Below are 21,795 nucleotides of genomic sequence, written 5' to 3' on the forward strand. Positions count from 1 at the left end.
GCTGAGTTTAATAATAAAACATAAAATATATAACAGTATTTCAAAACTAATGGTTTAGAAGGTACACATTTAGTATACATTTAATGGCTGCAATATTTTCAAGCAAGATTTGGGTATCAATGGTATATCCAGTGCTGTTTTGGACCCAAGGAATACTAAAACCACTGATAAACAGGATGAGAATGAAAAAAAGTTTATTTTTAAAAGTTCATTTTAGGTAGGTTTTAAGAAACCCGTTTCAGGGATTTCTATAGCTTTTTTTCCTTTCTTTTTTGTATCCATGAAGAGAAAAATTGAAGCCCAGTCAAGAAAACTGGACCTCTATTAACCTTGTTTTGTTCCAGAAGAAATAAAATGAAAGTTCCAAAGGTAATGGTCTAAACATAATACAATCAAGTCTAACAAAATGTTACTGCCTTAGGATTTTTGCTAAATTTCCCTAGGCAGTGAAACTTTCTTAATAATTGTCAGAAAGCTTTGAACATTACAGTATAAAAATTTTAAAGAAAGCAAAGGAATTCTAACGTAGACCTCCTTTTTGTCTTAACAGTGCATTGATGCCTATAGTCCCACTGTGATGCTGTGAAAATACCATATGTATCTAACTTTTCTATTAGTGGCACCTCAAATCAGAAGGCCCCATCATGAGTATTATTGTCTAATGGAGTCAGTGCAAAATTAATAGTTGACTGTAGAATCAGAAAAATGTCAGTCTTGTAGAAAGATAAAATTAAATCTTAAGTTTTAAAAAATTTTGTATCTTTCCGTGTTTTTGTTACCTCTTCTTTTAGTGCATGTTTCCTCTGTTCCAAACATATCTCTTTAGCTCGCATCATCTGCAGCGTCTCCTTAGAAACTGCATACTGGAGTTTCTCCATACGTTCAGCGGCTGCTGCCCAAGATGCTTTACCAAATTTCTTCTGATCTGCTCGCATTCGATCGTACACAGCTATTAATAATAATTTTTTAAAAGACATTAAGATATAAAACAACTTGATACTAAAAAATTTGAAAGACTTAGCTTTCACTAACCACCTACTCAAAGATAAACACCCAAATGCTACCCCCATGATAAATTACTTATTAACGGCTCTAAAATATTATTCAACAATATCTTAGATTCTAATGTCTTCAATAAAAATTTTAAATAATCTTCCTCAGAAATAACTTTATGAAAATGAAACCAAGTTGTCAGATTAACTTTAAAAATGCTCTTTCACATATCCAGTGTCATTACATTTCAAAGTTTCTATATAAACTTTATTCTGTGAAGGTTTATACCTTTTTCCTTGGTAATGTTAGTTGAAATATTCAAGATTATTTAAAATTATTTAAATCCTACTAAAATTCACTTCTGTGGTTGACCTTATTTCCTGTGACCTTGAGAAAGTGACTTAATTGTGGCAGGGTGCTCAGGACCAAACCAGAGAGGGTCGGACCTGCATTTACCACCATTTGTCCACCATCCAGAACTGAAATATCACTGCTGACATGTACACATAAGGAACTGTTTGACACTGAAATTGAGACTCAAAAGAACTGTTGGCCCAGAAAGAAACTCACTACAGACTGATTCATTTGCCTCTCAGCATAACCATTATTGCTTGTCTCATTTTTGGTTCTTATAAGTGTATTTCTAGTATCACATGATCTTACTCATCTAGGGGAAATAATGAACAACATAAACTGATGAACAAAAACAGACCTGGAGACAGGGAAGCATCGATCAGACTGTCAAACCTCAGAGGGAAGGTAGGGGAGGGTGGGGGTAAGGGGAGAGATCAACCAAAGGACTTGTATACATGCATATAAGCCTAACCAGTGGTCACGGACAGCAGGGGGGTGGGGGCATGCATGGGGTGGGGTTTGGGATGGGAATGGGGGGGATGAGGACAAATATGTGATATCTTAATCAATAAAGAAATTAATTTTAAAAAAGTGACTTAATTCCAAGAGTTTAAAAAATAGATTCCATATAATTCTCTACATAAACAATGTTATTATCTGTGAATAGGAAGGACTATTATATTTCTTCCTTTCCAAACTATATACATTTTATTTCTTTTTCTCACTTCATTACAACCAGCTAAGATTTACTATATTACATTCAACAGCAATGGCAAGCGTGAACATTCTTGACTTTTTACCTAGTTTATGGGGTATTTACTCTTTCACCATTAACTGAGATGATGCCTTTAGTGTTTTTGTAGATGCACTTCATTAATTTAAGGAAATTCCTTTCTGTTCCTAGTTTGCGGAGCTTTTTTGGCACGTGTTATTATATTTTGCCGAATGCTTTTTCAACATCTACTGATATACTGATCATGCTTTTTTTATTAAGACTAGAATTTCTCAACACCAGCACTTTTGACATTATAAGCCAGAAAATCCTTAGCCATTATGGTGGACTGTCTATCCTGTGCAACATAGAATGCTGAACACAATCTCTGGCCTCTGCTGGCTAGATAGATGCTAGTTATACACTATGCTGTTGTGAAAACCAAAAATGTCTCCAGACACTGCTCCGTGTCCTTTTGTGTAATACAATCACACCCAGTTAAAAACCACTGCTTTAGACCTTCAATACAGTAGAATGCATTGATATGAGCAAAGAAAAACTCCATGTGGTCATGATTGTTAATTTTTAAATACTTTAAAATTTGCCAATATTTTGTTGAGGATTTTTGCATCTATCTATGTAGAATGCAATAGTTTTCTTCTTCTTTTTGTGTACTGTTTTGTATAGTTTTGGAGTTAGGGCATTGCTGGTCTCATCCTAATAAATAAAAGCCCAGGGTTGTAACTTGTAACAACCGATCACGACCAAAGGCTGACCAACCGGAAGTCAGTGCTGGGTTGCCGTGGCAACCTTCACAGCCGCTGCCACAGGCTGTGGGCTCGACTGGTCAGCTCCCCCCAGCCCATGGGAGACTGGCAAGCTGCAGCTGGTGAATCACGGGGCAAAGAGCCCAGGCCGAGCCGCCCCTCGATCACCGGGCGAAGAGCCCAGACCCAGCTGCCCCGAGATCATGGAGCGAACAGGCCAGGCCGAGCCTGGCCAAACTGCCCCGTAATCCCAGGCGAAGAAGCCGCTCTGCTGACCAACCTGCGCTAGGGACCTGTTCGGTTGCGTGGTGCGGAGTCTGGGGTGGGCCTCTAGCCTGCAGCCACGGGAAGTCTCCCTCTCCCCAGAGTTAGGAGCACCAGCCCAGGTCAACCCAGCGGCCTGGTCCTGACTGAGAGGGTGAGCTCCTGCAGGCTGGGGTTTGATCCCCACGCATTAGCAGTAGGAGACCAGTGCCTTTGTTATTGCTGTGTGTCCGGATTTTAATTGGACAAATGCCCGGCGTCCTGGGCGCCAGCTTAGCAAAATCTTTTAGGAGGAGAATTGTCTAGGTTTCCTCAAATTCCCTCAGCCCCTACTCACCCCTCTGTAAAGGCGCAGAACAAGTGAGGCCCCTTAAATAAAAATCAGAGGTCTCCAGCAGCGGTGGGCCTCTCTCATCATAGTCATTTGGATTGGATGGCATTTGAGTATTTATCTAGGCACCATGACAGAGAAACACAAGCTCAAGTCATGATCTCTGCCCTTAAAAAATTCACAATCTTATTAGAGCGAATGGATGATAAAAGCACAGTAATAACATCAGAATGTAAGGAAACAATACAGAGAGAAACAGAGGCAATTGCTAGGATGATTTTCCAATAATTAGTACAAAGAGTATGTGCTGTGAATTAAATAAAAAAAATATGTGTGGAAGTAGCTGCTTCATGAGTATGGCATCCCTTCCTATTTTAAAGGAAGCTGAGTTCCATGTGAACTGTGTACTATGCTATGATATCTGAGGCACAGGACAAGGGAGGCCCTAAGTGTACTATGCTTTGATATTTGAGTCATTCTTTATTGTTCAGTGTGATTTATTTCTGTATGACTCAGTTTGTAATATTTAAATTACTAGAATAATACATCTTGCTATAAAATATTACTAGAAGATCAAATGATCAGGTGACATTTATTGTTATTTTCTATAAATGAACACAATCTCTGGTATGCTAAAGTGATAGGTATTATAGAAATATTCAGATAGGGAGACCTACATACAGGCTTGATTACAAGTGAGGTTTACTATCACAACCCAAATTTATTGCTTAAAAAAAAAAGCAGGGAGCCAACTAGAAACTGAACCAAATATAAGCCCTTGAAGGGCAAATGTAAACTGGATAAGCTTTGCTAATACAAGAACAAGAAAAATTCAGATGCAAGAATGAAAACCGCATTGCATCCACTCTAAGTAGCTGTTAAAGAAAAAGAATGATATACTAGGAAAATACTTAATACAGATTGTAAAGACATTTGTTCAAAGAGGATTTCCTAGAGTAGGTGCTATTTCAGTTAATTTTTTTAAATGTGAAGAGGTTAGCTAAGAAAAAGGTGTAGGGGTCCCGAATTGTAGAGGGTGCAGGCGGGGCTGAGGGACCCCCTGCGGTGCACGAATTTCATGCACTGGGCCTCTAGTTTAATATAAATTGGAAGTGTTCCTTCCCTTTTCTATTTTCTGGAAGAGACTGTGTAGATAGAGCTGCATTACTATTCAGATATTTGGTAACATTTGCCAGTGAAACCATTTGGGCCTAGAGAATTCTTTTGTTGAAAGATTTTAAACTACAAATCCAATAGCTTTAATAGTTATTAAAATATTCAGGTTATTTATTATCAACTTGTATGAACTGTGGCAGTTTGTGTTTTTCAGGGTATTGTTCCATTTCACCTTTGTTAAATTTGCATGTGAAGTGTTGTTTGTAGCATTTTCTTTATTATCCTTTTGATGCCTGCAAGTTCTATAGCAATAGCTCATCTTAATATAATGCATTTTTAAATGTAAAGTATTTTCATGTGTACTTGAAATGGACATGAAGTAGGAGATGACGACTGGTGGCAGAATAATAGAGTATATGTGATTTTCAAAATTCCTTAATCATATTATACTATTTTCCCCCAGAAGACTGAAGATGGGGAGAAACAAGTAATATGGCTTACTCAAACTTTTGCCACCTGCTTAGGCAAATATCTATATTTCAGGACCAGCAAAGATGGGACACGATAACCTTGGTGACTGAAACTATGAGTTTAAAAAGTAGCAATAGCATAAATGTCAGACACTTTTGCCAGCATCTATGCACAAAATCACACACATCAACATTAAAACAAAAAGTATTACTAAAACATACCTTAAAGAACGAAGGAAAGCACTTCATAGTCAAACACTACATGTTAACTATAATTTCATCTATCTAAAGCATTTTGTTAAATCTAAGAAACAAACCATATTTAGTTTATTCTTTAACAAATAAAAATCACATATAATTATTGACAGTTTTTATTATAGCTATCAAATTTCACTTTGTATGGAAGTGAAATATCTACATAAGAACCTGAACACATTCTATACCATATTAATCACCAAAACGGATCAAAGATTTGAAGATTAAAGAATAAAGCTCAAAACCTATTAAAAGGAATAATGTCCTTTCATAATAACAAAGGTAAAACATAAAAAGCCCTTAAGTGAACTGAACAACAAATGTGTAGGACCCAGATAAAAAACAAAAACCAAAACAAAACAAAAAACCTAATCAACTTAAATAAATGGCATGATATACCAACCACATCCCCCCCGCTAAAATTATCCTATAACATCTATTTAATAAATAAAGCATTTACTCTTCCTCATAAATATTAAAATCCTCTTTCAAATCCTAAAACATTATAATTTTGATCAGAATTATATTAGTTTGGGAAGAAATAATCCTAATAAAAAAAGAGTGTATGTGATTTTTCAAAAGGGTTATAATACTATTTTAGTGAAGAATAATTGAGTATAGCCAAGATATTTTGAAAAATAATGAGGAGTTAACTGATAAACTAGGTAATAAATTTTGTTATAAAGTTACAATTACAGTATAAGAACAGAAAAGACAGTGTAGAAAGAAATCTAAATATATAAAAGGATTTTTAGTAGGCTTTAACTATTTGAAGGAACACAGAAACTTACTTTAGAAATTACAAGTTAACATAATTTAAAGATTAAAAAGGAAATCATTCTTAAAAGCTGATGGTTTTTACAAATAAAATTTGTATAACAAAAAATTTTAAAAGAAAATTTAGGAATAGATATTTGCAACAGATGTCAAAACTATACAACTATAACAGAAATATAATAAAAATATCAATGAATATATTAGGAGCTCTTATAGAGCAATACAAAAAATACCATAGAAAAATAGGCAAAAATGTTAACTAAAAAAAAAAAGAATATTCTAATACCAATTATTATATGAGAACAAAAAAGATCAACATTCAGTAACCAAAGAAATGTAAAATTTAAGAACATGATAATATTTTCACTTATCAAATTGTTCGTTTTGTGTGTTTTTATGGCAATGCCAAAGGATGTGGAGAAATCAAGAAAAGTAACCTCATTCTGCACTGGCATTCTGAAGGGAAAAATTACTTTAAATTCAACTTCAGAATATGTGAATTTGATGAAAGAATAACCTGAATGTTAACCTGTACTAACTGCAGGTAAAGAGATTAACAAATTATTAATGTAATGGACGGCCCTGAGTTTGAATTGCATATTAAAGAGCCACTGAAGAACTTCTATGGCCACCTATGGAAGGAAGTTGAAAGAAATGAACCTTCAGAGTTTGTCCTATGTCTCATTTGGCTTGTCCTGATTTGTATCATTTATAAGTTCTAAGAATGTGCTTTCCTGAGTTCTTTGAGTCATTGTAGTGAATTACTGAGCCTAAAAAAAGCTATGGGGACCCCCAAATTGGTAGCAAGTTGGTTAGAAGAGCAGATGGCCTGAGAAACCCCTCACCCCCCAAATGAGGGAGTAGTGCCCCAAATAGTCTTGTTGGAGACTCACCTCTGTGCCTTTAAATTGTGGGGTCTGTAATTGTGAATGATTAGTGTCAGAACTGAATTATACTATATCAATATCCCATTACTAATATATCTAAAAAAGATTGAAAAGATATAACTTTATTAATAGTGATCTTCCTTCCAAACTGTTAGGACTATTAGTGGTCTTTATATACTTTTCAACACAGTTAATGTGAACATAAAATATTTAAACAACTCGTTTTCAAAGTTAAACAAGTATAATTTCATTGGGAAACTTACCTTTTTGAGCTTTAGCTGTTATTTCAAAATATTTGACAGTAAGATCTTGAATAGAGAGCACAGCCATGTGAGCTTTCCGCTGCCAATCAGCATCTTCTTTTTGTAAACTTTCAATTCTTCGGGGACCCAGATAATCATTCTCCATGGAAATCTTTAGAGAGAGAAAAAGAAAAATTAAGTTCTGCCTGGCCAATGTTGCTCAGTGGTTAGATGTCGCTCCATTAACCAAGAGGTCACTGGTTCGATTCTAGGTCAGGATACATGCCCTGGTTGTGGGCTCAATCCCAAGTAGGAAGCATGCAGGAGGCAGCCAATAGATAATTCTCTCTCATCACGGAAGTTTCTATCTCTCTAACCCTCTCCCTTCCTTTCTCTAAAATCAATAAAATAAAACATTTTTAAAAAGTTATTTTCTTTCTTTTATTCATTTCTTAAGCATTTACTGAATGCTTACATCAGGCACTGTGCTTGATTCTAAAACAAAGAATACTTGTTTTCCCTTGCTTTAGAGTGCTTGCTATTAATTAATAACACAAGAAAATTAACCATGTTGATTCAATAAATGGTGTTGGGAAAATTGGACAGATACATGCAAAAAAATGAAACTAGACCACCAACTTGCACCATACACAAAAATAAACTCAAAATGGATAAAGGACTTAAACATAAGACAGGAAACCATAAAAATACTAGAGGAATCCACAGGCAGCAAAATCTCAGACATATGCCGAAGCAATGTCTTCACTGATAGGCTCCTAGGGCAATGGAAATTAAAGAGAAAATAAACAAATAGGACTACATCAAAATAAAAAGCTTTTTCACAGCAATAGAAACCATCAACAAAACAACAAGATAGCCCACTGCATGGGAGAACATATTTGCCAATGTTATCACCGACTAAGGGCTTAATCTCCAACATTTACAGGGAACTCATACAACTGAACAAAAGGAAGATAAACAATCCAATCAAAAAATGGGCAACGGCCAAAACCGGTTTGGCTCAGTGGATAGAGCGTCGGCCTGCGTACTGAAGGGTCCCGGGTTCGATTCCGGTCAAGGGCATGTACCTTGGTTGCAGGCACATCCCCAGTGGGAGTGTGCAGGAGGCAGCCGATCGATGTTTCTCTCTCATCGATGTTTCTAGCTCTCTATCCCTCTCCCTTCCTCTCTGTAAAAAATCAATAAAATATATTAAAAAAAAAAAAATGGGCAACGAACCTAAATAGATACTTTTCGAAAGAGGACATACAGAAGGCCAAGAGACATATGAAAACATGCTCCAAGTCACTAATCATCCGAGAGATGCAAATCAAAACAATGAGGTACCATCTCACACCTGTCAGAATGGCAATCATCAACAAATCAACAAACGACAAGTGCTGGTGAGGATGCAGAGAAAAAGGAGCCCTCGTGCACTGCTGGTGGGAATGAAGACTGGTGCAACCACTGTGGAGAACAGTATGGAGTTTTCTCAAAAAACTAAAAATGGAACGCCCATTTGACCCAGTCATCCCACTTCTAGGAATATACCCCCAAGAAACTAGAAACACCAATCAGAAAAGATATATGCACCCCTATGTTCATCGCAGCACAATTTACAATAGCTAAGATTTGGAAACAGCCTAAGTGCCCATCAGCAGATGAGTGGATTATTAAACTGTGGTACATCTACACAATGGAATACTACACTGCAGTAAAAAAGAAGGGGTTCTTACCATTTGCAACAGCATGGATGGAACTGGAGATCATTATGCTAAGTGAAGTAAGCCAGTCAGAGAAAGATAAATATCACATGATCTCACTCATTTGTGGAATATAATGAACAACATAAACTGATGAACAAAAATAGATCCAGAGACAGAGAAACATCAGACCATCAAACCTCAGAGGGAAGGTAGGGGAGGGTGGGGGTAAGGGGAGAGACCAACCAAAGGACTTGTATGCATGCATATAAGCCTAACCAATGGACACAAACAACAGGAGGGTGAGGGCATGAGTGGGGGGGATGGGCGGCGGGGGGGTAATGGGGGAATAAGGACACATATGTAACACCTTAATCAATAATTTTTAAAAAAAGAAACCAAAAAAGAAAACAAAACAATGTTGAAGATACTGACATAAAATTTGTTCTCCCTTCATCCTTCTCCTATCTTCTTTTTCATCCTTTTTTCCTCCATATATAAACAAAAGGCATTTAGCACACTGTTGTAACTGGTTATTTTGGGGTGCTGAGATCATGAGAAATTTATTTCCTCCTTTGTGATAATTATATTTTCAGTGAGGTGTAGAGTTATTTGTGCCAATAAAATACTTATTTAATAAATTATAAGTAAAATAAAAACAATATTTTAAGACTGATAATACATAAAAACCAACCCATCTACCTACTGAAGGACTCTGGAAAAAAATAACAAAAAATTTAGCTTTGTATTATTTACAAGAGTCATGACTGAAAAAAAAACACACTAAGGAAAGTTGAAAATCAAATGATGGACAGTGATATATGCTAAAATAAAATTCAATGAAGTGACAATATTAATATTAAAGTACATAAAATCACTACACCGGTTAAGTTTAACATGGAAGAAGGGTACAAACCAGCAAAAATATCAATGAACTCTTTATATACATTCCATCCTACTTTATCATATATTGAGAAAAGACTGCCAAAAATGAAATGAGAAGTTAAAACCATATTAGGAACATGAAAAGAAAATATACAAAAAAATGTTGATACACCCCTGGAATACTTTTTAAGAAGTTATCTAGTGTTATATAAGCCTTGATATAAAAATTGATAATAACTTTCAAAAGTAGAAATTGTACAGGCCATATTCTCTTAATTGTGCAATAAATGGAAATTTAAAGAAAAGTCTAAAACCAAAATAAAATTTTAATCACCTGGAAATTTAACACCCAATTGAAGGTAACATTTACTGTTAGCTATAATATACTTGCTCCTTAAACAAATGAAGATTCTTTGAGATAGAGGAATAGTGTACCCAGCACACAGTGAACAATTTATTAGCAGTGTTAAGAAGGACAATGCCAGAGCAGAGGGAAGGGTCAAGAATAACTCCAAGATCACTGGGGGAAATATGTATGTGCAATTGGCATTCCTTAAAAAGTAAACAGTGAAGGGAGGAATAGCTTATTTCAAAAGGAAGACAGGGGATTTCATTTTGCGTATTTGAGATTTGACTTTGCAAAGGTCATGGCCAGAGATATAAATCTGGGTCACCTTGACACACAGAAGACATTTATAGCCATGAGAATAAATGAGGCTATCTAAGGAAGTCACAAGGAAAAGGCTCATGACTGAGCCCTAAGTTCATTCCAGCACTCAGGTTGGGTGAAAAAGTGCATACAGAAACCAAGCCAGAGGTAGAGGGTACACCAGTAAAAGTGTGGAATTACATAAGGAGCAAGATTCAAAGGAGGAGAAATCGATGCTTTCACACACTATTTAGGGATCAAGTAGGATGATAACTAGTATCCAGACTTAACAGCATCAAGATCACTGACCTTAGCCAACAACAGGTCTGGGAAATAAGCAAACTCCCTTTGCCCATTAACTCACATCACATCATCAGATCTCAGCTGAATTACTGGCTCACTTCCATACACGTTTTTTATTCGGAGAGAAATGTGGACACATGTAAACAGTAAATATTCTTTTGAGAGATATGTGAATTGAGAAAAATATGGTGATGCTAAAAAACAATAAGGCTTAAGGTGAGGCCCTTTGCTTTTTGTTTTATTCTAATGAAGATCATGGAGTGGTCTGAGCAGTGAAAAGAAGTATCCAGCAGAACCTAAAGATGCAGGAAAGAGATGGGGCTAACAAGAGTGGGAAAGTCCTTGAAAGATAAGAAGGGACAGGATCAGAGTACTGGTGTAGGGATTTGCTTTTGGCAAAAAGAGAAAGAATTCCTTCATGGCATAAAGAAAGGTAGGTTTTGGGTATGGTAAAGAAAGGATGAAGGGAACTCCTGTTTGATGATCTCTGCTTTCCCCTGTGAAGAAAGAGCCCAGATAAGAATAAGTTGATGCAAGGGAGAGGAGAAGATAAGACACAAATAGCTGCTTTTAGGTGGCAGGATGATAACCACTTAGAAAGATTCATTAAATAGATATTAAAAATGAGACTAAACAGGCCCTAGCTGGTTTGGCTCAATGGCTAGAGCGTCGGCCTGTGGACTGAAGGGTCCTGGGTTTGATTCCGGTCAAGGGCACATGCCCGGGTGGCAGGCTCGATCCCCAGAAGGCGGCCAATCAATGATTCCCATCACTGATGTTTCTATCTCTCTCTCCCCCTTTCTTCCTCTCTGAAATCAATAAAAATAGATTAAAAAAAATGATGAGACTAAACAGTGGTAATGGTGAAAAAGACACACACTTATACACTACTAGTGGAACTATACAATGATTAAAACATTTTTGGGGAAGTATTTTATGATACCATACTTTTTGAAGATATTTAAGACAATACCTTCTAAGAGTAATAACCACAGTATTGTTATTACAATATTGTACAGAGATATAATTTCAATTACATAAAAGAATACCCAGGGAAAAAAGGACAAAGTATGTAAGGTGTATTATTATTGATGTCATCTTTTGGTAGTAAATTATTGGTAATATTTTTCTTCCTGTTTAAAATCTGCATTTTCCAAATCTTCTTCATTATACGTATCTTTTATAAGCATGAACAAGAAAAAATGCTTTTATCTTTTTTTGGGTTCACAAATCATACCAACTAGACAGGCTGAAGACACACTATCCCAGAGGTTTCCTGTTCCTAGTCAAACAAACAATGAGCTCATGTTTTCATATATGAGGCCCAGAAAGAGGCAAAATTATGAGACCTCTTTTTTTCCAGTGTATGGAGGAAGGACAAGAAGTAGAAATATGGTTCAGAACATAAATGTCTTCCTTATTAATTTGGAAACAGAATTATATAAACTCCACTTCTGAGACTATAAAAATAGTACCAAGCAAAGAAAATTAAGCCAGTAGCAGCAGCTTGGATTCTTGATATCCAATTCCATACTCATCTAGACTAGATTTTTTTTTTTTTTTTAATTCTCAGATGATTACTGTATCTCCAGTTTCAAACTTCAGGAGTCAAACTTAAATGATGCTACTAGTGGATATGGTTGGGGTTTTTTCCTTTTAGATTTTCCCATGGCTAATATTTGGAAATCATCTCAATTATATAATTTGAATGCAGAGACTACTGTACTAGGTGCTTTAGAGGAAATATATGAGTAACATGCATGTTGTCCTCCCAAGAAACTTACAATCTAATTGAGGGTGGGAAGAGAGAGAGATCTGTGATGAAGAAATCTGTTTTGAAATGAGGAGACTAGTTCTGCTGTGAGACCTTTAACAAAGGTCTCAATTATTCATTCAAAACGATCATGTATAGTATCTGCTCAGTGCCAGTATTGTAGTAGGCATGAGATAACAAGATATTCAGCCCGGTGGAGGACATAAATACCCAAGTAAAGAATTACAATCCTATATTATAAAAGGCTAATATGCAAATCAACCGAACGGCCGAATGACCAGTTTGCTATGATATGCACTGACCACCGGGGGCAGACACTCAACGCAGGAGCTGCCCCCTGGTGGTCAGTGCTCTCGCACAGGGGGAGTGCCAATCAGCCAGAAGCCAGGCTCACAGCTGGTGAGGGCAGCTGTGGTGGCAGGAGCCTCTCTCCGGGAGGGAGCGGGCCTAAGCTGTCAGTCAGACATCCCCTGAGGGCTCCTGGACTGTGAGAGGGTGCAGGCCAGGCTGAGGGATCCCCCTCCCCCAAGTGCACGAATTTCACGCACCGGGGCTCTAGTTTGAGTGTGAAAAATGTCATGATAGAGTATGCTTAAGATACCATGGGGAGCACCAGCTGTGGAGTTTGGGGTGCAAAGTCTGGGCAGACTTTCTAAAGGGAATGATGAATAAGTAGCATTTTGGCCAAATATTACAGATGGCAAACAGTGTCTCTGTGTAAAAAAGGAATAAAGGTATTTTAAGATCTTTAAGAAAAATTAAAGGTTTGGTGAGAGAGAACTTAGCTATAGGGAGCAGGGTGAGGGGGTAAATGGTAATGGGGGGAAAATAATAAGAAAAAAAATCACTACAAAAAAATAGAACTTATTGAGGTTCATAACTGCAGAAGCTTTGGACGCTAGGGGATAGGATTTTGACAGGTACAGATGGAGAAATAGAACCACCTTCAAAAGGCATGCTGGAAGCAAGAATTAACCTGAGCAAATGCCTAGAGGCAGGTAAGTTTAGTGTATGGTAAGAGACAGACAGCAGTCCAGCCTGGCAGGAGTTTAGGTAAAATAGATAAAGGTAATGGGAGATAGGACCAGAAAAGGAGGTTGTGATCACTATGAGGCCTTTAAATGTCAGGCTGAGGAATTGTACTTAATTTGACAAGAAACAGAAAACCTCTGTGGGATTCTTAGCAGTAAGTGGCATATTTAGACTACAGCTTTGATTTAAGGGTTCTAAAAGACTTGTTTGCTATTACAAAACCATCAAGGTCTGAACTTTTTGTTGTGATTACTTCTGATTTTAAAACACTCAAGTTAAAAAGTATAATATTAGAATTCACAAGTATGGAATATAATTTAATAAATTGAACACTGCAGCCAAAATTTTAAACTCTTATTCAGCACATTTTGAATAGAAATCCTTTTCAAAGACCTGATTGATTAAACTTTGTACCCTTTAAAGAACTTGTACCCTTTAAAGAACTTGTAAGTTTATTTTACCTAAGACCATAAGCTAGGTTACTAAATGTTTTCCCTAACTTTGAAAATCTGAGATGTATGTAAACGGCTTGTCTGTTGGCTCCAAGTTCCACCTTTGCCCGGTGATGCTAGGGTTCAAGCTCTGCAAACCACATTTAGGCTTTGTCAATAGGAAGGGTGGGAGGAGATTTCAGGGTTAAAGGAGGTAACAGAGATTTGCTTCTTCCCATCTGCATCACTTGACTTTACTGTTTGCTGTTCCTGTGAGCATCATCCCAGCCTCACTTCTTCAACCCAGCATCTGCAGTTTTTTCCTGAAGCAGGTAACAGAATCCATTTCCCAGCTTTCCCATCTTTGCAAAACCAGCTTCATTGTGTGCTCCAGCCCCCCAGTCCCACCTCCGAAAGACAAACCAGCACCAGCCCACCAGTGCACTATCCCCAGAGAGCAGGGTCTCTCCACTAGAGCAGCTCAAACACCAGCACTAGGTGAGCAATGGCCTCTTCCTCAGAGACTAGTTTCACCAGGACCAGGCCCATCCTCTTTGCTGATTAATAAAGTACATCTTTCCTGTACACCCCCCCACACCTAGGAGTGGTGGCTGTTTTGGCAATTGTTACCTCTGATATCTTACAGAGTTACATTCTTGCCTTCTTAATGATCTGGTTAATAACTTTATACCTAATTAACAACTGTTTATATTCAAGTCCCTCTGCTGAAGTATCTGGTTTCATTTTCCAAGAGACACAACTATGAAACAGAAATTTAATAAACAGAACAAGCCGTGTTCCAAATTCAAAAATCTTAACTCAGATTATTAGCAGAATTTATTTTCACTTGCACAATTAAACAGTGTACACAGTAGTGAGAAAATTTGCATTATGGCTTTTAGAAGAGAAAAAGTTAACAAAAAATAAATCCAGTCACAATTATTTGAAGATAATTTACACTTTGTTGTTGGATTATCTTTACCTTCACTGTTCATGTATATTATACTTTTCAATGCTGTTTTTTACTGACTTGTGAAATTCAGTAGCTAATGTTTCAGCCAACTGTTAAAAAATGTGATTACAATTGTACCTAAGACATTAAGTGAAGATAGGATACTAAGTTCATTTCCTAACTTGGCAAATTTGAAGATGCACAGCCTTGGTCATCTGGATCATGTGCTGAAACAGTGATACCTCTGTTTTCAATTTCAGAACTAGAAAGAAAACAGTGCCTGTTTTTAGCATGGAAAAAAGAATGTGTCAGTTTAGGTAGCTAGGACAGTGAGACTCATTTATAAATACAAATTTCTTGGCACAAGATTACTTATGATAAACACATCACTTGCTTAGATACCGGGTCTTATGTGTTATTCCCATCTATTGTTAGGAGAGTGGAAAAGAAAAAAACAATTCTTAGATGAAACAAATTTCAGGATAAATTTGCGAATATACTGATGTAGCAGTACCCTTAAATGCAAATTTTCCAGGCCCAGGAGTCATCTGAAGTGACTGTTAAAAGAATGAAATGATTAGCTTTGGCAGCATCTATTCATAAATGTTTATATTCAAAGCAAATATTAGATATAATATTCTCAGGAAAGAGTATAAAATAATACATTTTTTTAAAGGTGAGAGAAATTTAAAGGTAAGGAAACAAATTTAAGATAAGGACCTTAATGTATAGTGGCATTATATAGTTCACAGTGTGCATACTATAGAGTACAGTGCTCCAATGGTATAAAAATTGCATCATGCACAAAAGCACCCAACCATGGAGGCAGAGTAGAGACTGAAATCCAGCCTATGCTTAGCCAAGCCATGTGTAGTGTTGCATCTGCTCAGAGGGGGGCTCTATTCTAACCTGTCAGCTGGGGTCAGGGGTGAGTGGGTATCTTTTTTGTTTCACAAAGACACCTATTGATTTACTTGGTCCTGGAGAAGGAAAGGGGTGAAGGAAGAAGAGCACATTCAAAATTCAACTAGGAGACAGGTCACAAAATGTGGTGGCTATATAAAGGGATTCAACAGTAGAGGATTCCGAGAATTAAACCAATGATTTGGAATCTGAGGAAGCAAAAAACACCCAACCGGAAGAGCAAAAAGAAAAAAGAATCCAAAAATATGAAGATAGTCTAAGGAGCCTCTGGGACAACTTCAAGCATACCAACTATTGCATTATGGCGGTGCCAGAAGGAGAAGAGAGAGAGAGCAAAATACTAAAAACCTATTTGAAGAAATAATGACAGAAAACTTCCCTTACCTTGGAAGGAAATAGACTTACAAGACCAGGAAATGCAGAGTCCCAAAAAATAGAAACCCAAAGAGGCCCACATCAAGACACATGGTAATTAAAATGCCAAGAATTAGAGACAGAGAAAATCTTAAAAGTAGCAAGAGAAAAGTAGTTAGTTACTTACAAGGGAGCACCCATATGACTGTCAGCTGATTTCTCAACAGAAACTTTGCAGGCCAGGAGGGAGTGGCAAGAAATATTCAAGGTGATGAATAGCAAGGACATACAACCAAGATTACTCTACCCAGCAAAGCTATCATTTAGAATTTAAGGTCAGATACAGAGCTTTACAGACAAGAAAAAACTAAAGAAATTCATCACCATCAAAACAATATTACATGAAATGTTGAAGGGTATTCTTTAAAGAGAGGAAGAAGTGTAAGAATGCAAATGTGCACTGCCCATGGATACAGACAATAAGATGGTGAAGGCCTGGGGTGGGGCAGGAACCGGGTGGAGGGGGGCAATAGGGGAAAAAAGGAGGGACATCTGCAATACTCTCAACAATAAAGATTGAAAAAAAAAAAAAAAAGTGGCACAGCCATGGCTGGGTGGCTCGTTTCGTTGGAGCATCATCCTGTATACCAAAAGGTTGTGGGTTCAATTCCTGGTCAGGGAACGTACCAAGGTTTCCTTTTTAATCCACAGCTGGGCATCATATTGAAGGCAACTAATCGAAGTTTATCTCTCTCCTCCTCCTCTTCTTCTGCTTCTTCTTCTCCTCTCTCAAATCAATTTAAAACAATAACAACATATCCTCGTATGAGAATTAAAAAAAAAGATGTGGTCTTCCACAATAGAATACTATGTGGCTGTAAAAAAAGAAGGAACTCTTAACCTTTGTAACAGTGTAGGTTGGACTGAGATTACTATGCTAAGTGAAATAAGCCAGTTAGAGAAAGACAAATATGATTTCACTTACTAGTATACGTGGAATTTAATGAACAACATAAACTGATGAACAAAATAGAAACAAAGGTATGGATAGATGGAACAGACAGTTGTTAGAGAGGAGAAGGGAGGGGCGGACTGGATGAAAGAAGGTGAAGGGACTAGCCAAAGAACATCCTATATAATAAAACCCTAATATGCAAATCGACCAAACAGTAGAACGACTGGCAGAACAACCAGTCGCTATGATGCGCACTGACCACCAGGGGGCAGATGCTCAATGCAGGAGCTGCACCCTGGTGGTCAGTGCACTCCCATAGGGGGAGCGCTGCTCAGCCAGAAGCCAGGCTCATGGCTGGCAAGTGCAGTGGTGGTGGCGGAAGCCTCTCCCACCTCCACTGCAGGCGGGCAGTAAAGAGTGAGGAGTCATGGACTGCAAGAGGGATGTCTGACTTCAAGTTGTGCATCCTATCTAAAAAACTTCTGCCTTTCCTTCCCAATGATGCTATAAATTTCCTCCTATGTTTTCTTATATATAAGTTCTATAACTTGAGCTTTTATGTTTTAGGTCTAAGATAGATTTCAAATTAATTTTTGTGTGAAATATAAGGACTGAGGTTCATCTTTTTTGTGTGGGTATCCAGTTGTTCTAGCACCATTTGTTGAAAAGATTCTTTTCCCAAATGAATTGCGTTCTTACCTTTTGTGGAAAACGGTTATATAACAACTAGAGGCCCAGTGCACGAAATTCGTGCATGGGGGGTGGGTGTCCCTCAGCCCAGCCTGCACCCTCTCCAATCTGGGACCCCTCTCACAATCCAGGACTGCTGGCTCCCAACTGCTCGCCTGCCTGCCTTCCTGATTGCCCCTAACTGCTTCTGCCTGCCAGCTGATCACCCCCTAACCACTCCCCTGCCAGTGTGATTGATGCCTAACTGCTCCCCTGCCAGCCCATTTTCCCCTAACTGCCCTCCCCTGCAGGCCTGGGTCCCTCCCAACTGCCCTCCCCTGAAGGCCCGGTCACCCCCAACTTGCCTCCTCTGCCAGCCTGGTCACCCCTAACTGCCCTCCCCTGCTGGCCTGATCACCCACAACTGCCCTCCCTTGCAGACCTGGTCCCTCCCAACTGTCCTCCCCTATTGGCCATCTTGTGTCCACATGGGGGCAGCCATCTTGTGTGTTGGAGTGATGGTCTATCTGTATGTTACTCTTTTATTAAATAGAATAGAGGCCTGGTACATGGGTGGGGGCCGGCTGGTTTGCCCTGAAGGGTGTCCCGGATCAGGGTGGGGGTTCCCTTGGGGCGTGGGGTGGCCTGGGCGTGGGGCCTGTGGTGGTTTGCAGGCCAACCACACCCCCCAGTGACCCAAGCGGAGGCCCTGGTATCTGGGATTTATTTATCTTCTATAATTGAAACTTTGTAGCCTTAAGCGGAGGCCAAGACAGGGCAGGGCTGCAGAAGCTTGGCTTCCTCTATTGCCGAGGGCAACCCTAGCCTCCTGCTCTCTCCAGCTCCGTGGCTGCCGCCATTTTTGTTGGGATTTATCTTCTATAATTGTAACTTTGTGGCCTGGAGTCGAGTCCTGGGCTGGCCAGGGTGTGTGGAAAGCTTGGCTTCCTCCATTGCCAGGGAAACCCAAGCCTCCCTCCTGCTCTCTCCATGGCCGCAGCCATCTTGGTTGCGTTAATTTGCATACTTGGTCCTGATTGGCTTGGTGGGCGTGGCTTGTGGGTGTAACAGAATGATTGCTAATTTGCATATTACTCTTTTATTAGATAGGATGGGTCTATTTCTGAATTCAGTTGTGTTTCATTAGTTTACATGTCTATTCTATGTCAATACCCCAATGTCTGGATTCTTTATCTTTTTGTAAGCTTTGAAATCAGGTAATAAGTCCTTTAACTTTTATCTTTTTCAAAAATGTCAAGGCTGCTCTAGGTTCTTTGCCTTTCCATATAAATTTTGAAATCTACTTGTCAGTTTTTGTATATTAAAAAATACCATACTGGAATTTTAATTTGAATCCACAGATCAAGTGAGAGCTGATAAACATTATTGAGCCTTCCAATCCATTATTGTTCTCTCTCCATTTATTTAGATATGTTCTAATTTCTCTCAGCCAGGTTTTATAGTTTTCAGTATACAAGACTTGAGTAGAACATGTAACTTAATTTTTAATACTGACCTTGTGATTAAAATTATATATTACTAGAGGCGCGGTGCACGAAATTCGTGCACGGGGGTGTGTGTCCCTCAGCCCAGCCTGCACCCTCTCCAATCTGGGACCCCTTGAGGGATGTCTGACTGCCCGACCGGGATCGGGCCTAAACGGGCAGTTGGAAATCCCTCTCACAATCCAGGACTGCTGGCTCCCAACTGCTCGCCTGCCTGCCTTCCTGATTGCCCCTAACTGCTTCTGCCTGCCAGATCACCCCCTAACCACTCCCCTGCCAGCCTGATTGATGCCTAACTGCTCCCCTGCCAGCCTGATTGCCCTTAACTGCCCTCTCCTGCAGGCCTGGTCACCCCCAACTGCTCTCCCCTGCAGGCCTGGTTCCTCCCTAACTGCCCTTCCCTGCAGGCCCGGTTGCCCCCAACTTCCCTCCTCTGCTGGCCTGGTCACCCCTAACTGCCCTCCCTTGCAGGTCTGGTCCCTCCCAACTGCCTTCTCTTGCTGGCCTTTTTGTGGCGGCCATCTTGTGTCCACATGGGGGCAGCCATCTTGTGTGTTGGAGTGATGGTCAATTTGCATATTACTCTTTTATTAGATAGGATAGAGGCCTGGTGCACGGGTGGGGGCCGGCTGGTTTGCCCTGAAGGGTGCCCCGGATCAGGGTAGGGGTTCCCTTGGGGGGTTGGCGGTCTGGGCGATGGGCCTGTGGTTGTTTGCAGGCCAGCCACGCCCCGTGGCGACCCAAGCGGAGGCCCTGGTATCTGGGATTTATTTATCTTCTATAATTGAAACTTTGTAGCCTTGAGCAGAGGCCAGGGCTGGCCAGGGTAGACAGGAAGCTTGGCTTCCTCCATCGCTGGGGACAACCCAAGCCTCCTGCTTGCTCCAGCTCCATGGCTGCCGCCATGTTTGTTGGGTTAATTTGCATACTTGCTCCTGATTGGCTGGTGGGCGTGGCTTGTGGGCGTAGCAGAAGTACGGTCAATTTGCATGTTTCTCTTTTATTAGATAGGATTCCAGTGGCTTTTAGATTTCTTACAATTTTTTATATTCATGGTCATGTGATCTACATATAAAGAGAGCTTTACTTTGGCTTTTCCTATTTATGCCTTTTTGTCCTTGCCTTGCTGAACTGGTGAGAACAGACAATCTTGCCTTGCTCCCAATCTTAAGGGAAAGAAGTCAGGTATGATAGACTTTTCATACATGCCCTTAGTCAGGTTGAAGAAATTCCCCACTCCTCCTAGTTTGTTGACTTTTACTAGATCCTATTTTTAATATTATGTTAATGAATATTGCAACTACATTCATGAGGGATGTCAATCTGTAGTCTTTTGTTTTCTGTAAATGTCATTTGGCTTGGTATCAGAATAATTAATGCTGGCCAAAAAAATAAGTTGGAAAGTATTCCCTACTTTGTTTTCTGAAAGAGTTTGTGTAAAACTGGTATTACTTTTTCCTTACATCTTTGATAAATCCTCTAAAGGTGTCATCTGGAATTGAAAGTTTTCTTTGAGGGAAGGTTTTAAATTATGAATTCAACTTTGTTAATATAGGGCTATCAAAACTTATATATTTTTCTTTGAATCCAATTTGATAGTAATTTTCAAAGAAGGTTTCCATTTTACCTAAGTTGTAGACTTTATTGACACAAATTTGTTCATATTCTGTTGTTAGCCATTTAAAATCTGTAGAAACTTTAGTGATAGCTATACTTTCAGTAAAGTGATATGTGGTTCTCTTTTTAAAAAATCAATTTAGCTAGTCTTATAAAATACAACAGCACCATTTAACACACTTGTCTGACATACTGTATGAGCTCACAAACTAAATCTAATACTTCTATTTAAACCTTCACAAGGGTAAAGAAGAGTCATAGTTGATTGGGCATTTAGGAGCAATATCACAAAAACAGCAATAAAGCAAAATACCATATTTACCTTTTAAAAAGTTACAAATTTAAAATTTTTTTTTGTCTATTCCTCCTTATCTATATTCTGCTTTCTAGGAAAAATGAAGCAAAATGTGATGCTAGTGGATAACACAGCATGACAAGTAGGTTCAATCAATTTGCTAATGCCAATACTCAATATAAATCCTGATATGATTAATATGAAAGCAAAATGCACAAAGATTCTGATATGGGGCCTCCATGTCATTCAGTTAATTCCTGCCTTCCAGGCAATTTCTCAAATGACAAAAGTCTTTATTTCATTAAAAAATTTGGAGGATATTCTGGTGTCTACAAATTAATACTTTATTTACAAGTTACTATTTTAACCAAAATACCAAGTTTATGATAAACTGACTGACAACCCCAATATTTTTCAAAAGTATTAATAAAGGAGCATATGAGATTCAATTCTGTGCTGCTCTATATCCTGATTCATTAGTAAAGGGAAAAAAATACACAGACATACTTCATTCACCTTTTCAGAATTTTTCAAATATGCTACTCTTCCTTGCTCCCAATCATCAAGTTCCCAGAGTAA

General features: G+C 38.6%; 1 protein-coding gene across 2 annotated transcripts in view; it reads right to left on the reverse strand.

The window, feature by feature from the left end:
- Positions 1-21,795, reverse strand: part of JMY (junction mediating and regulatory protein, p53 cofactor) — an 86,381-nt gene that overhangs the window by 33,753 nt on the left and 30,833 nt on the right. For both annotated transcript variants that reach the window (XM_080682680.1, XM_080682681.1), the window contains exons 3-4: positions 7,190-7,340; positions 780-949 (exon numbers count right to left, since the gene is read on the reverse strand). In XM_080682680.1, coding sequence (XP_080538806.1) covers positions 780-949; positions 7,190-7,340 — 321 coding nt within the window. The remainder of the gene's footprint in view (positions 1-779; positions 950-7,189; positions 7,341-21,795) is intronic.

This window comes from Plecotus auritus (assembly GCF_963455305.1).
Source record: "Plecotus auritus genome assembly, chromosome: 7".
NCBI classification, from domain to species: domain Eukaryota; kingdom Metazoa; phylum Chordata; class Mammalia; order Chiroptera; family Vespertilionidae; genus Plecotus; species Plecotus auritus.